Genomic DNA, 14,294 nt, shown 5'->3' on the forward strand with positions numbered 1-14,294 from the left:
TCCACCATTTGTGATGACAAATGTGTTTTGCTTTTAAGTAGCTTTATTAACTTTTCTGATTTCACTCTGACTTTCTCGTTTCTTGCGTCCTGCAGCCGTTTCGGTCAGTCGAACTCTCTCCCCACCAGCAGCTGCGTCGGGAGCAGCGTGTCCGCCAGGCGCAGCCTCCACCAGTTCCACATGCCTTCCAGGAGCTTACCGGGAGCCAGACTGGGTTTACTGGGCAGCGGGGGGCTGCTGGGACCCACACCCCGCAGCTCCAGCAGCACCCCGACCGGGCCCAAACAGGGCAGGCATGTAAGTCAAACTGGACTGTGGAGGATGGAGGAGTCATTCAGCTGTTTTTGGCTGCGTTCATGTTAGCTTAGCTTTAGTGATAGCGGTGACTAATGCTGGCTCTATTTTTGAACCAGTTTCAACTTCCACACTGCAGGTTATTAGTCACACTGCATAAACACAAAATCTTACCAAGCAGTCATGTGACTCTGATGTCAGATGGGGGTCAGGAAGTGGTCGTCTTCGTTAGCCTGCATCTTTTTGCCCTCCAGCAGGGAGACGGGGGCGTGACGTCATACTGCAACAGAATCCATATTTGCTTTTAGTTGGTCTGGATGGTTCATCTAGGTTTTGTGCTGCGTTTGCCTACCAAGATGGCGGTTGAGCGGCTCGGATCAGTTCCACTTCAGACTTATGGGAACTCTGTATATGTGATAAGGGAAAGACACTTTCAGAAGCTTCAGAGTTAAACTGCTTCGTTCTGAAGTCGTATCTTTGACGTTAAAGTGGAACATTCCCGAACTGAGCAGCGAGACATTCCAGGATGGTTACAGCCGCCGGGGCTCAGCACGTCTTCTCCCTGAAATAGTTTTTCTGTCATTATTCCATGATGAGGAAAAGCAGGATGAGTAGTATGTGTGTGTGTGTGAGTGTGAATGGAGCTCGTAGGCAGGTCGCTCCACATACCAGAGACTCTGCGTCAACACTGGAAACGGGCGGAGCCGTGCAGGAGGTTTCAGGCCCATTCTGCCTCAGTTTGGTCTGATCCGACCCATTTCAGAGCGGTTTTCTTTTCCTCTTCCCCTCCCTCCTTCTACTCATCATCCCTCACAATGACAGGAAATACCTCAGTTCCTCCTTCTTGTCTTTGGAGTGGAAGTGCCAGGAGAAAAAAAGGGAGAAAAGTCGGCTGGCAGGGAAAGCTGTGAGTCACTGTAGCTGTGAGGAGGAGGAGGGGCGACCGAGGTACAGCATATATATAGGGGAGAGAGAGCGCGCGCGGCTCAGATACAGTGAGAACAGTTCGCAGGCATTTCCTGTTTTTCGCTGGCCGTCGGCGCTGCAGGGCGGTGAGGGATTGGATAATATGCAGGTTACTCTCAGACCCGTAATTAGGTCTACCTGACATAGGGAGGAGAATTGAGAGAAAACAAGGTTTCCTGCTTCCACCAGTAAAGTTTTTCATCTGCAGATGTTGCAGCAAAGCAGCAATTTGCTGAATAAGTAGTAAAACAAATGAAGGAAGCAGGATTTTCCCTGTACACTGCAAAAACACAACATCTTACCAGGTATTTTTGGTCTAACTTAGTGCAAATATCTTAGTACACTTGAATTAAAACCAAACTAACTTACAAATCACTTTTCAGCAGATATAGGAGCTTGTTTTAAGTAAATAATCCCTTAATGTTGGTTAAAAATACACGTTCCACTGACTGATTATTTCACTTATTGGAGGAAATTTTTTCTCATGTTAATAATAATCTGGTCTTTCTAGTGCAGATATCTTAGTTCTGCTTTATTTCTAGTGTATTAACTTACAAGTAACTTTTCAGCAAGAAATAGGAAAAATAATTCCTTATTATTAATTAAAAACTATTGGATATTTAAGTGAAATAATCTGCCTCTGGAACAAGACAATTTAACTTATAATATTGGATAGGGCTGAAACGATTCCTCGAGTGATTCGAGTACCTCGATTATTAAAATTCCTCGAGGAAAATTGACCTGCCTCGAAGCTTCGTTAATTTATGTTTTATCGTTTAGCGCACCGTGTTTCAGCCGGAACATTATTTGCGTTGCGCGGAGCTCTGACTTCCGCCTCTGAGTTGTTGACGGAAGCTACGTGTTAGCGGCATAACGTCCAATCTTCAAGTTCGGCCCGCGGGGATTTTACTGATTGGTGATAATTCCGGGTTTTCATCGTTTTTGTGGGACCAATAAACATCCTTAAAATGACCGGCGCGATGCCGGGAGTTCGGCAGCCTTTCTGCTCCGGAGCTGCTGGTTGAACGGCGGGAAGAAGCTGAGGAGGATTTCTACAGGTGAGCGGAGAGACTGAACATGGCGGGCGGCTGAGGGTTGATGCTTACAGGGTAAGAGCAGCTTTACGGACGAACCGCACAATAAACTTATATCATCCCGGTCTGAACAAACGGGAGGCGGAACATGGCTGGTAGATGAGTTTCTGAACGGAGGAGCCGTAAATATCCCGTGTTGCTCCCCGGTCTACAAAAAAGTAACTGGTAGGGAAGCACAAAGGTGGAAAAAATAGACTGATGTTGATATCCGATAGTAACACTGGTGTTATGGAAGATTTACCAATATTTTATTTCATAATTGGTTTTATCCGATTACTCGATTAATCGTAAGAAAAATCTATAGATTACTCGATTACTAAAATAATCGTTTACAACAGCCCTAATATTGGAAGAATATCTTCTCCTGGCAGATTAATTCACTTAGAAGTAGAATTTTTTTTCTTCAATTTTAAGGAATTATCGACTTAAAACAAGCTCCTACATCTTGTTAAAGCGTTTCTTGTAGGTTAGTTTTGTTTTATTTCATGTGTACTAAGACATTTGTACGAAAAACTAGACCAAAAATACTTGGAAAAACACAAATCAACGTATTTGGAACCAGAAATTATGAACAATTTGCTTTGGCTCAGAAATATCTGGTCTAACTTTTTGAAATTATGTTTAATATTTCTATTTCTGTTGATTCTATAGTTTTGCTAAGTTTTATTTAACCGGTCTTAGGGGGAAACGACTCTCTGGTTTATTCTGGTGTTGGTCTGAACGAAACCCATTGATGTGTTTTTAATATGACTTTCTTATTTTTAAGCAGTTTTGAGGCAGGTTGCTGCTGAGTGACCTACTCAGCAGGTCGTTGCCAGGCAACCAATGTTGGGGGGGACTTGAAACTGCTTCTTGCTCAGCAGGCTGTTGCTAGGTAACCACAGAGTGAGACAGTTGGTTTATTCCACCAACCTAGTGAGAGATTTATAAAATATTCTGTCAGACATATTACCTGTTGATAGGTACTGTGTGAGGAGCTGCCACTCTGATGTATGGATTTATCACGATATGTATTATTGATTTATTGGCCAGCTCTAGTTTTAAATCGACTCGGTAATATGTTAAATATTTCTCCTCAGGGCCCCTGGTTTGCCAACCCTGGAGGAAGTAACAGCATGCCGAGTCGGACCCACAGCTCCGTGCAGAGGACGCGGTCGCTGCCGGTCCACACCACGCCGCAAACCATGGTTCCGTTCCAGCAGGCCGGTGAGGAGCTACCGCTCTGTCGATTTCATTTATGATTTATTTAGCAGCCAGTCAGTCAGCCAAAATGGCCGACTCGGGGATTAATCGAGTCAGAGGAAATAACTTGGTCCATAACATCAGGGATTCACTACAAACATAAAAACAATAGATAAAAGATAAACATCCATCCATCCACTTGCACCCTTGTCCCTCAGTGGGGTCGGGAGGGTTGCTGGTGCCTCTCCAGCTAATGTTTCGGGCGAGAGGCGGGGTCACCTGGACAGGTCGCCAGTCTGTCGCAGGGCAACACAGAGACAAACAACCATGCACACACACACTCACACCTAGGGGCAGTTTGGAGAGGCCAATTAACCTGACAATCATGCTTTTGGACTGTGGGAGGAAACCGGAGTACCTGGAGAAAACCCACCATGCACAGGGAGAACATGCAAACTCCATGCAGAAAGACCGGGGCCGGGAATCGAACCCAGAACCTTCTTGCTGCAAGGCAACAGCTCTACCAACTGCGCCACTGTAGTATTTACTGTAATCAAATAATATTAAAACCAGCTTAGATTATGCATAAAATTAGCTTTTTCCATTTCGGCCGACTGGATATTCTCATTAATTTCAAATTTTTGACTATTTTGATACACTTATTCATAAACAGAATGGGAAATATAACAAATAAAGGATTATGTGTTGTTACCCTGCAAAAAAACTAAATCTTACCAAGTATTTTTGGTCTAGTTTTTAATGCAAATACTTTAGCGCACTTGAAAAACAGACTAAGTTAACTTATAAGTAAGTTTTAAGCAAGATGGGTGAAGTTATTTTAAATAAATAGTTTCTTAATATTGATTTTCAAAAAGTGCTAATTCCACTGGCAGATTATTTTACTTTTACTGTGGGAATATATATTTTTATAAGTGTATTAGTATATTTTTTGTATCAATATAAAGGAATTATTTACTTTAAACAAGCTTCTATATGTTATGGGAAGTTATTTTTAAGTTAGTTTTGTGTATTAAGACATTTACACTTAAAACTAGACCAGAAATAATTGATAAGATTTTGTTTTTGCAGTTTATGACATAAAAACAAGAATAGTCACTCAAATTCACGTCTTATTTAATTTTTTTATTTGTCTGAGCTAATTTTGTCTAGTTCCTAGTGCAAATATCTTATTACACTTGAAACAAGTCAAAATTAACTTTCAAGTAACTGATTTGAATTAATAATTTCTTAATAATGATGAAAAAACAGTTTGTTGTTTTTTTTCTTAACATTTTTCTAAATTACAAGTTAATTTAACAACCAGTGAATAAGTGCTTTTTAAAAAAAAAATCAATTTTAAGGAATTATTGACTTAAACCAAACTCGTATATGTTGCTAAAAAGTTATTGGAAAGTTAATTTTCTCATATTTTAAGTGAACTAAGATATTTGGCACTAAAAAAATGACCAAAAATACTTGGTAAGATTTTCTGTTTCTTCATGGAAAAACCACATGTGAGTCCATCCAAAATGCAAAGTTTCCCGTTTGGTTACAGGAAATTAAACACGTTTAGTGTGTTTATCTGCCCTGCACCAGACATCCAGCAGAGTTGTAGCTTTTCAGGTTGTGTTTTTGCAGTGTACAGTGTGTTTTCGGCGCGTCGCAGCGGCTGGCTGTGCCAGACGGAGTGACCTGCAGTAACCTTCGTCCCATAGGAACAGAGGACGGTTATAGCAGCCACTCAGCCTCCCTCCTTTTAGAACGAGGAGGACAAAACGGATTTAAAAAAAGAAAAGCCAGCAGAGAGCAAGGAAGCAAGGCGGCGGAGGGAGGGAGAGAGGAAGAGAGGGGAGGAAAGAGAGGTCAGATTCACAATGAGGGCCTTTGTGCAGCGAGGACGGGGCTCCCTGGCTTCCCTTCCCGACTCTCTCTCTTTTCTCCCGTTCCTCCCATCCCTCCTCTCCTCCTTTGACGACTCTGCAGAGTCATGCACACATAACAGTCTGGCTGCAGCTGGGTCGGAGCCAGAGCTGATGTGAGCGCGACACATCCTCTGTTTATGTCTCTGATCTGTCCGCTGGATTCAGAACATCTATGATCAGGAAATAAAAAATATGAAGCAGAGCCGTTGATTTGACTGTGACTCTGCAAAAACACACATTTACCAAGCATTTTCGTCTCGTTCCAGTCTAGACGTCTTAATGCAGTTAAAATAAGACAAAGCTAACTTACAAGGAAACGTATTGGTTTATTTAAGTCAATAATTTCTTAATATTGATTTTAAAAATTTACTAATTATTTGAACTAAAACATTTTCATCAATATTCATGAATTATTGACTTATGCTGCTGATATTACAATTAATATTGTAACAATTATGAACATAATAATGCTGATGATGGGCGATGGATAACTAAAGTAATAAATGATATAAAACTAATTATAAAATGTAAATGCAGCTTCTTTTTTTTTCATGGCATCTGATTAACTTGAAAACATTACGAGCTTTTCTGGTTTTTTGTATCAAAATAATTCTCAGTTTTACTTGAAGAAATCAGGAACAATCATGAGATTGGACCAAATTCTCCATTATTTATTCCTTCATGTTGTTTTTATTTGGTGAAAATGTTTTGTTTTTCCGCAGATCATCAGTTTCCAGTGACGGAGCCGGACATCAACAATCGCCTCGAGTCGTTGTGTTTGAGCATGACAGAACACGCTTTGGGAGGTTCGGCTGCTTTTATTTTCACTGCAACAATTACAAACAAAAACAAACAAACACCGAGCGCACTCAAAAACCAACACGCCTGGTTTTACTTAGTTATTTTAATGGGATGCACTGCAAAAACACAAAGTCATGCTGAGTATTTTTGTCTGGTTTCTAGTGAAAAAATTTAAGTATAAAAAACTAACAAGTAACTTTCCAGCGAGCTATAGGAGTTTTAAGTAAATATTTCCGTAATATCAATTTTAAACATTGGCAGATTATTTTATTAATAGCATGACTTTTTTCATGTTATAATTTAAAATATTGAAACAGTTCAAATAACAGCAGAAATGATTTTTGGTGCCGATTAAAATGTTTCCAAATAAATTAGACTAAAACATTTTAAATGATGTTTTTAAGGGTAATTAAACGTTATTTATCTGAATTTGAATCAGTTTTAGGTCAGTCAGATTTATCAAAATTATTTTTGTTTGCTAAATACGGGAGAAGTTAGTGAAAACATTTCTTTATTTTTTACATTATTAATATTTACATTTTATGTGTACTGCACTGCAAAAACACAAAATCTTACCAAAAACCGTCCCAGTTCCACTGGCTGATTGTTTCACGTATAAAATGGAAAAATGTTTTCAGTGAAATAATCTGCCAGTGAAGCTGGAACTTTTTCTTGAATATTGGGGAAATATTGACGTAAATCAATCTCCTATATGCTTCTGATAAATTACTTGTAAGTTTGTTTTACCTCATTTCATATTTGCGCTAAACTAGACCAAATGCTATGCAGTATTTAGTTTTTCCAGTGCAGCCTGATGAGTTTTCCTCTCGGAGGCAGCAGCTGTCCGTCTGTTTTCACAGATGTGTCGTTTCCTCAGCAGGGCTGTTTGTCTCTTCGCTGCTTCGGTCTTCAGACTTTAACGCGGCGAAGCGTTTGGTGGGAACTGGGCAAAAAATGAAACTTTTTGTTTTTCTGAAGCTTATGATGGCCTGGTTCAAACTGTTGTTAGTGTAAAATTATATCTCAATAAGAAAAGAAGCTTCAGGTCAAATAACTGACACAAAATCAGACGTATTACATCTTTATTCTAATGTTACAACATTTATTCTAATATTACAGCTTTATTCTAATATTACATCTTTATTCTAATATTACAGCTTTATTCTAATGTTACAGCTTTATTTTAATGTTACAGCTTTATTTTAATATTAGTTTTATTCTAATATTACATCTTTATTCTAATATTACATCTTTATTCTAATATTACAGCTTTATTCTAATATTACAACATTTATTCTAATATTACATCTTTATTCTAATATTACATCTTTATTCTAATATTACATCTTTATTCTAATATTACAACATTTATTCTAATATTACAGCTTTATTTTAATGTTACAGCTTTATTTTAATATTAGTTTTATTCTAATATTACATCTTTATTCTAATATTACATCTTTATTCTAATATTACAACATTTATTCTAATATTACATCTTTATTCTAATATTACAACATTTATTCTAATATTACAACATTTATTCTAATATTACATCTTTATTCTAATATTACATCTTTATTCTAATGTTACAACATTTATTATAATATTACATCTTTATTCTAATATTACATCTTTATTCTAATGTTACATCTTTATTCTAATATTACAACATTTATTATAATATTACATCTTTATTCTAATATTACATCTTTATTCTAATATTACAGCTTTATTCTAATATTACATCTTTATTCTAATATTACAACATTTATTATAATATTACAACATTTATTATAATATTACATCTTTATTCTAATGTTACAGATTTATTCTAATGTTACAGCTTTATTTTAATATTAGTTTTATTCTAATATTACAGTTTTATTCTAATATTTCAGCTTTACTCTCTTAATATTTGGTTATTATCGTCCTGATACTCCATCATAAGTTTCTGTTGTGTTATTTTATAAACATATCTAAGTTTATTAACTTGATAAAACCAGAATTTTCTGTTTATTCAGTCAGTATTTAACACAGCTCACACAGAATAACGTAAATGTTTTTTAGTGACGATTAAGACGTTAAATCCCGAACTTCTCTCCCGGTTAGATGGTGCAGATCGCACATCGACGATATGAGGTCATCGGGGCGCCGCAGGTTCTCCTCAAAGCCAGCCGGAGGTCGCCGGTCCTCCCGCCCCCCTCCCCGCAGCGCTCCACCGCCGGACCGGGCCGGACCGGATCGGACCTCAGACACTCGCAGGTTGGTCGGCAAACAGCCAACGCAGCCCATCATCCATCGGGTCGGACAGAAACAGACTTTCTCCTCCGTCCCGAGAAGGAAAAGCATCAAAGCCAGCGATGGACGGCGCCTGACTGGCGCCCCCCAGTGGAGGCGAGCGGAAGGGCAACACCGGCCTGTGGATCGGGCCGACCAGATGAAACATGGCGTCTTCCGCGCCAGTAATGTTACCTCAGACGAGACGAGCGGAGCCGCCGCGTTCGGGTCGGGATTCTCAGACCGATCGAACGTCCGGCGCTTCGTAGACGTTGGCGCCGCGACTCTGCGAGTTTTCAGCCGACATCTTGTTTCTGCGTCCGTATTGTTTACACGACGATGCTGCTGTCGGACGGCGCGCTCGTTTTCAGGAAGCGCGCGAAGCTTTACGTCCCGCAGGCGGCCATCGAACCAGTTTACAGCAAACGTCTCCTTTATCGAGCGACGGCCGGCTGCGAGGTTTTATCGGAGAGAACGACGGGAGGAAGTGCAGCAGAGGAAGACGGAGGATGTTGAAGAGCAGCGGCGTCAAACTCACAAATTTATTAATAAAACTACCTACACTGCAAAAACACAAAACATTACCAAGTATTACTGTCCAGTTTCTACTGCAAATATCTATAAGCATGAAATGAGAAGAACTTACAGAAACATGTTGGCAACATTTAGTTTTAAGTCAATTAATCCAAAATATTGATGAAAAAGTTCCACTGGCAGATTTTCACTTCTAACATGGGAGAAAAGTTTTGTTATAATCCGACTGGAACTTTTTCATCAATACTTTTTATTCATTTACTTAAAAAAAACTCCATGTTTTGCTACATTTGTTAGTTTCCTCTGCAGTATTTGCTCTACAAACTGGACTGGAAAATACTGTAGGATTTTTTGATGAATTGTTAAAAGTTTGCAGCTCCATTCGATTTCTACTGCATAAAATTAAATAATGTTTAATATCTTTTAACAGTGATGGAATTCGGCTCTATGCAAACTAATTTAATTAGGCTGATAAAATTATATTTAAACACGCAGTTAAAGTTTATTTATGTGGCCCTCTAGAGTCTGCAACCTGCAGCTCCTAATATGACTAAAAATAATTAGATTTAAGATTAGCTATAACAACAGATGCAGGTTTTTACAGCAGCTTATTAACGATAATGTAGATAGAATAAAAAAAGAGTAAATTTCTGTCAAAAATCTCCATATTTTCACGAATATTTTTTTACATTTTTAGCTCTTAAGCTCAGAAAATTTCCCACGTTTTTTCTAGAAAATATGTGAAATTAATCTCAGCATTTCTGAGTTTTTTTCTTGCAAATTGTCGATTTTTAGAGCTCAAGAATTTCCATAATTTTTCTTTTGGTTGTAAAAGCTGCAGACTTCTCGTCTAGAGGGCCAAATAAATAGCTACAGCGTGCCGGATTTGGCCCATGCGCCTTGAGTTTGACACACGCATGTAGTAGAGGAAGGAATGAAGCTGAAGTGATGCTGAAGAGGGGGAAGCGGATGTTTGAAGAGGCCGGACCTCTGAAGGAGGAGGAGGAGGAGGATGAAGTCATGTGAGCGAGGGCAGCAGGAAGTGGATCAGTTTGTCTAAATCTGAATGTTTGCAGGAAAACGCAGGAAATCTCGTGAACGGGAGACGATCGGAGCGTGTTGGGATGTCGGGCGATCTCGTGAAGCCGCATGTCGCTAAAATGTATTCGTTGGAAAAGTGAAAAACAAACTGGTCAATCCATGAAGGGTAGTTCTCCCAGAGATTGTCTGATTAGTGCTTTACCTCCACCTGCTGGCCAGACGCAGTCACTGCATCTGCGTGTCTTTGCTTCATCAGCAAAGGAAGTCATAGAATATATTGTCTGTATTATTATTTTTATTTTGCGTCGTCTTAATATTTATCCCTATTTGCTTCCATCTGGAATAAACTTCCACTAAGGAAAAGAGCAAATAACCTGGTGAATCCAGACCAGTTTCTTTAATAATTACACTGCAAAAACTAAATGTTACCAAGTATTTTGAGTCTGTTTTCTAGTGCAGATATCATAAGAGAAAAACTAACTGAACTGTTCACCAAGGAACAGCAGCTTTGGGTAGATAATTCATTTTAGTTATAAAAACATTTTTCTAATTATAAATTATATCTAGTTTTAGCTCAAATGGTAAAATTATAGCTGGTAGTTATAACTACAGGTAAAGCTATGCTAGTTTTGCTATTAGCATCAGTTGTAGCCTCTCACTGTTGTAATTTATTTCTAGAATAATTTATTTCTCCTCTGTCAGATTATTTCACTTACAACTAACAATATTATGGATTATTTACTTAAAAAGTGCCTATTTCCTGCTGAAAAGTTTCTGTAAATTTAGTCTAATTTAAGAAAACTGAGGTGTTTTCACTAGAAACTGGCCTCTGAATGCTTGGTGATGTTTTGTGTTTTTGCAGTTTAGGGTTTATTGTTGTAATTTCATAGTATTTTCTTTGCATCCTGCACTTGATAATGTGACTCACTAAAGTTCAGACGTTCTGAGTCGAACCATCTGAGCTCTTATTGTTTTCTCTTCATCTAAACTCAGAGACTGGCGTTAAAAATGTTTTCTTTTATGCCACAGCGGCCATTTTGTCTCTGCTTTGCTTTAACAAAGTCTCCTGCTGCTTGGATGAAACGGCTTCGTTCAGACGTGGCCAGCGTTCGGCCCGCCGATCCGATTGCACAGCGCGGCGCTAAATTCAGGTGTGAAAGAATGCAGGGCGGCTCGTCTGGACTATTTTAGCTTCAGCTGAAGAACCTGCAGGCCTGACATGCAGTGGAGAAGCAGGTTTCACCAGAGGAGGCCGAGCAGCCAGAGGGAGAAATCAGCGACATTTTTACTCCGGTAAAAAGTAGCCGTCCAAGAAATTACTCAATTAAGAGTGAAAAAATGCTACAAAGTTTAATCAAGTACTAGTAATTGGTAAAATATTCTTCATTTAATATTTAGAAATGACATCATCAGATGCACCACACATTGAAATTTGGAAAAAGTAGAATATTTTTTACTTTTTGGAAATTTTGTTGAGTTTCAAGAGTCGAATATTTTTAACTTTCAAACTCAGAACATTTTCATCTATGATCTCAAAATGTCTTTTTTTTATTTCTAGAAAATTTTATCTCATAACTTCTGAGATTTTCCAGAATTTCGGAAATTATTCTCAGAATATTTCTTGATTTTTTTTTTAGAATATTTCTGAGATTAATCTCAAAATTTCTAGAAAATTTTCGACTTTACAAAAAAATTTTACTAGTAAATTGAATCTAAAAACTGAGTTGTTTTTTTTTTCTAGAAAATTTTCAACTTTTGAAACCCAGAAAGTTTCTTGATTTTTTTTGTTGTTTTTTCTACTAAATTTTATACTTTATAATTTATCTGAATTTGTCAGTGAAACCTGAATTTCGGATGTTCCTGTTCTGAACGAAGCCGTGACGTGGAAACGTTGCGTTAATGAAAGCTACATGCTAACAAACATTAATCCAAACTCAGACCTCAAAATAATTAGAAAGTTTTTTTGACTTCACAGAGATGCTCGAAAGATAAAAACATTTTTACGTATTTTAATTGTTCTGCATTATCTGAACGGTTTTGCTTTTATTTAGCATTTAATTTGTTTTAAGAGGCTGAAAATGTGCAGAAACTCCTGAGAGTTTTAAATGAAAACAGCTGAACTTTTCTTAGACGTTTCGACTTTCATCCAAACCGTTTCTTCAGTTCTGACGATTAATCAGATCAATACAGTGAAGGGCTGCCCTGTTGATTATTTTTGTTTGTTTGCAATATGCAATACCATCATTTAATGCAAAATGCGTATAATTTTTGTACAATTTTGGCTTAATTAATGCTCTTAGCATGTTGTTGTTGTTGTGTCAAACTGCATTTTTTGAGTCTCTGTGCTCCAATCAACGATTGATTAATCACTAAATCATGATTAATCACAAAATCATGATTAATCACGATTAATCGGGTTAATCGTTTCAGCTGTAGTCCCAAAGTGCGGGTTTCTGTGAAACGGCCTGAGTCCAGGCTGCAGTGTGAAGATGAAATCCCTTCAATGCTGGTTTTACGTGAAAGTTTTCGTTTAAAACTCTCCAGATTAAATCCTGGATGACTGAAAATCTGAAACTCCCTTCAGATCCAGAGGAAGCAGATTAAACGCTGGTTTTGTTTCTCTCCGCTGCCATGCGTCGCTCTTAAGTAGAAAATAATAATTTATTTCCTTTTGTTCTCCGTGTTTCCTGCAGAGGTAAAACTTGTTTTATTATTTAAGTACCGTCTTGTGTTGACGTGTTATGGCTGGTCACCATGCATACATCTCAGATATATCGTCTTCTTTTGTCCTCGTTTGCTTTTGCTGTATTTCTGTTTAATTTTATCCAGATCCAAACTCTTCGTTTGGTTCTGGAGTCAGAAATGTGTTTGTAGAAGGAAGACGTTTAAAACGAGCTGAAATCTGGCCCGTGGTGTTTTGGGAGGACTACTTTTAGCGGCGGATTAACACGTTTTGCCTGGTGGCAGTGTGTTTCATTCAGTTGGGAATCTGAAATAAAGATATTTCTGATGGTTTTTATGTTTGAGAAAAACATAAATCCTCCTTTAAAAGAGACTTGATGTGTGAACAAAGTGATGTAATTTGTGTTAAACCAAATCAGCTCTTTGCAGTATTAACATTTAACGCTTTGTTATTCCAAAAGCATTTATCGTATTTTATGTATGCTTTTTTTATTTTTTCATAGAGTCTGCAAATCAGTTTGTATTTGTTTTTGGATGCCAGGACTTTTATGTTTTTTTGGAAATATGTAACAAAGCGCTTGACTGTTCTCCCTTTATTTCATTTAGATTTATTTTATCAAAGAGCCGATGTCCTGTATTGACTGCAGGCTTACTTCTATATTTGAAAAAAAAAAATTTAAATGTATGTTTAATAATAAAAAGTTGCAAAAAAAAAAAAAAATCTAGAAAACGAAAAAGACAATTAAAAAAAATGTATTTATATTTTAAACTGCATGCACAAGACTGGGGAAGTCGTATTTAGAATAACAAATGGCAGTGCCTCTTTTCTATACTTGACACATCATGAAAAAGCAAAACGAAATAAATGGTTTTGTATCGACAGCTGAGTGGAGCTCACGTTCAGAAACGACCGATTTATTTAAAAACATCCAGTTTGGTTTTATTGATTCAGTCCAAACGGTTTTCATTCTTCACTTTGCAGTGTTTTAGCATCTGCTAAATGTTTTAACTTGATATGATTCAACTGAAAATACATTAATTCATTCATAATTGATGTAGCTTATCATTTTTAAGTCAATCTGCAAACTGCTTGCATCAATAATAAATCTTACTTTCAGCAGTTTTAGCACCTGGATATTCACAGAACTGGTTAAATTTAATAAACTGAACCTCCAGGTTTAGATTTCCTGGATTATTTTTGTAATAAAATAATCCAGATGCGTACAGAAGTTTGAGTAAATGAGCCTGAACGTGAGCCCGGCTGCTTAAACTGGTTGGTACCTGTTGAATCCTTGTCGTCTTCACACACGTTTTGGTGTGAAAACGATGAAATGAGAATTATTTTGATGTGTTTTGTACTTTTGCTGCGATGTACCAGAATGCTGTGATTTGGCATGCCCCCCAATTTATATAAAAACAAACGAACAAAACGCCTCTGCTTGTGGTTTGTCTGATTCTGCAACAAAATATTCAAAACATCTCGACGCATTTGCTCATG

At 37.6% G+C, this 14,294-nt stretch overlaps 1 protein-coding gene and 1 long non-coding RNA gene across 3 annotated transcripts in view; one reads left to right on the plus strand and one right to left on the minus strand.

Annotated features, from left to right (window-relative positions):
• The window catches only part of samd4a (sterile alpha motif domain containing 4A), a 60,213-nt gene extending 45,987 nt beyond the window's left edge, over positions 1-14,226 (plus strand). The window contains exons 10-13 of the mRNA XM_008405999.3: positions 96-297; positions 3,434-3,560; positions 6,181-6,264; positions 8,372-14,226. Of these exons, the coding sequence (XP_008404221.2) occupies positions 96-297; positions 3,434-3,560; positions 6,181-6,264; positions 8,372-8,400 (442 nt within the window). The 3' untranslated portion in view covers positions 8,401-14,226. The remainder of the gene's footprint in view (positions 1-95; positions 298-3,433; positions 3,561-6,180; positions 6,265-8,371) is intronic.
• Positions 201-1,210, minus strand: LOC108166199 (uncharacterized). Of its 2 annotated transcripts, XR_014087021.1 has the most exons (4): positions 964-1,210; positions 647-856; positions 469-574; positions 201-312 (listed from the first exon to the last, which is right to left on the minus strand). It is a non-coding gene; the product is annotated as an uncharacterized LOC108166199 (long non-coding RNA). The 2 variants fall into 2 exon arrangements; XR_001776483.2 differs by having other exon boundaries at positions 469-856.
• Positions 14,227-14,294: the final 68 nt, after the last annotated feature.

Source organism: Poecilia reticulata, chromosome 3, assembly GCF_904066995.2.
Source record: "Poecilia reticulata chromosome 3, P_reticulata-male-v2, whole genome shotgun sequence".
Lineage (NCBI taxonomy): Eukaryota > Metazoa > Chordata > Actinopteri > Cyprinodontiformes > Poeciliidae > Poecilia > Poecilia reticulata.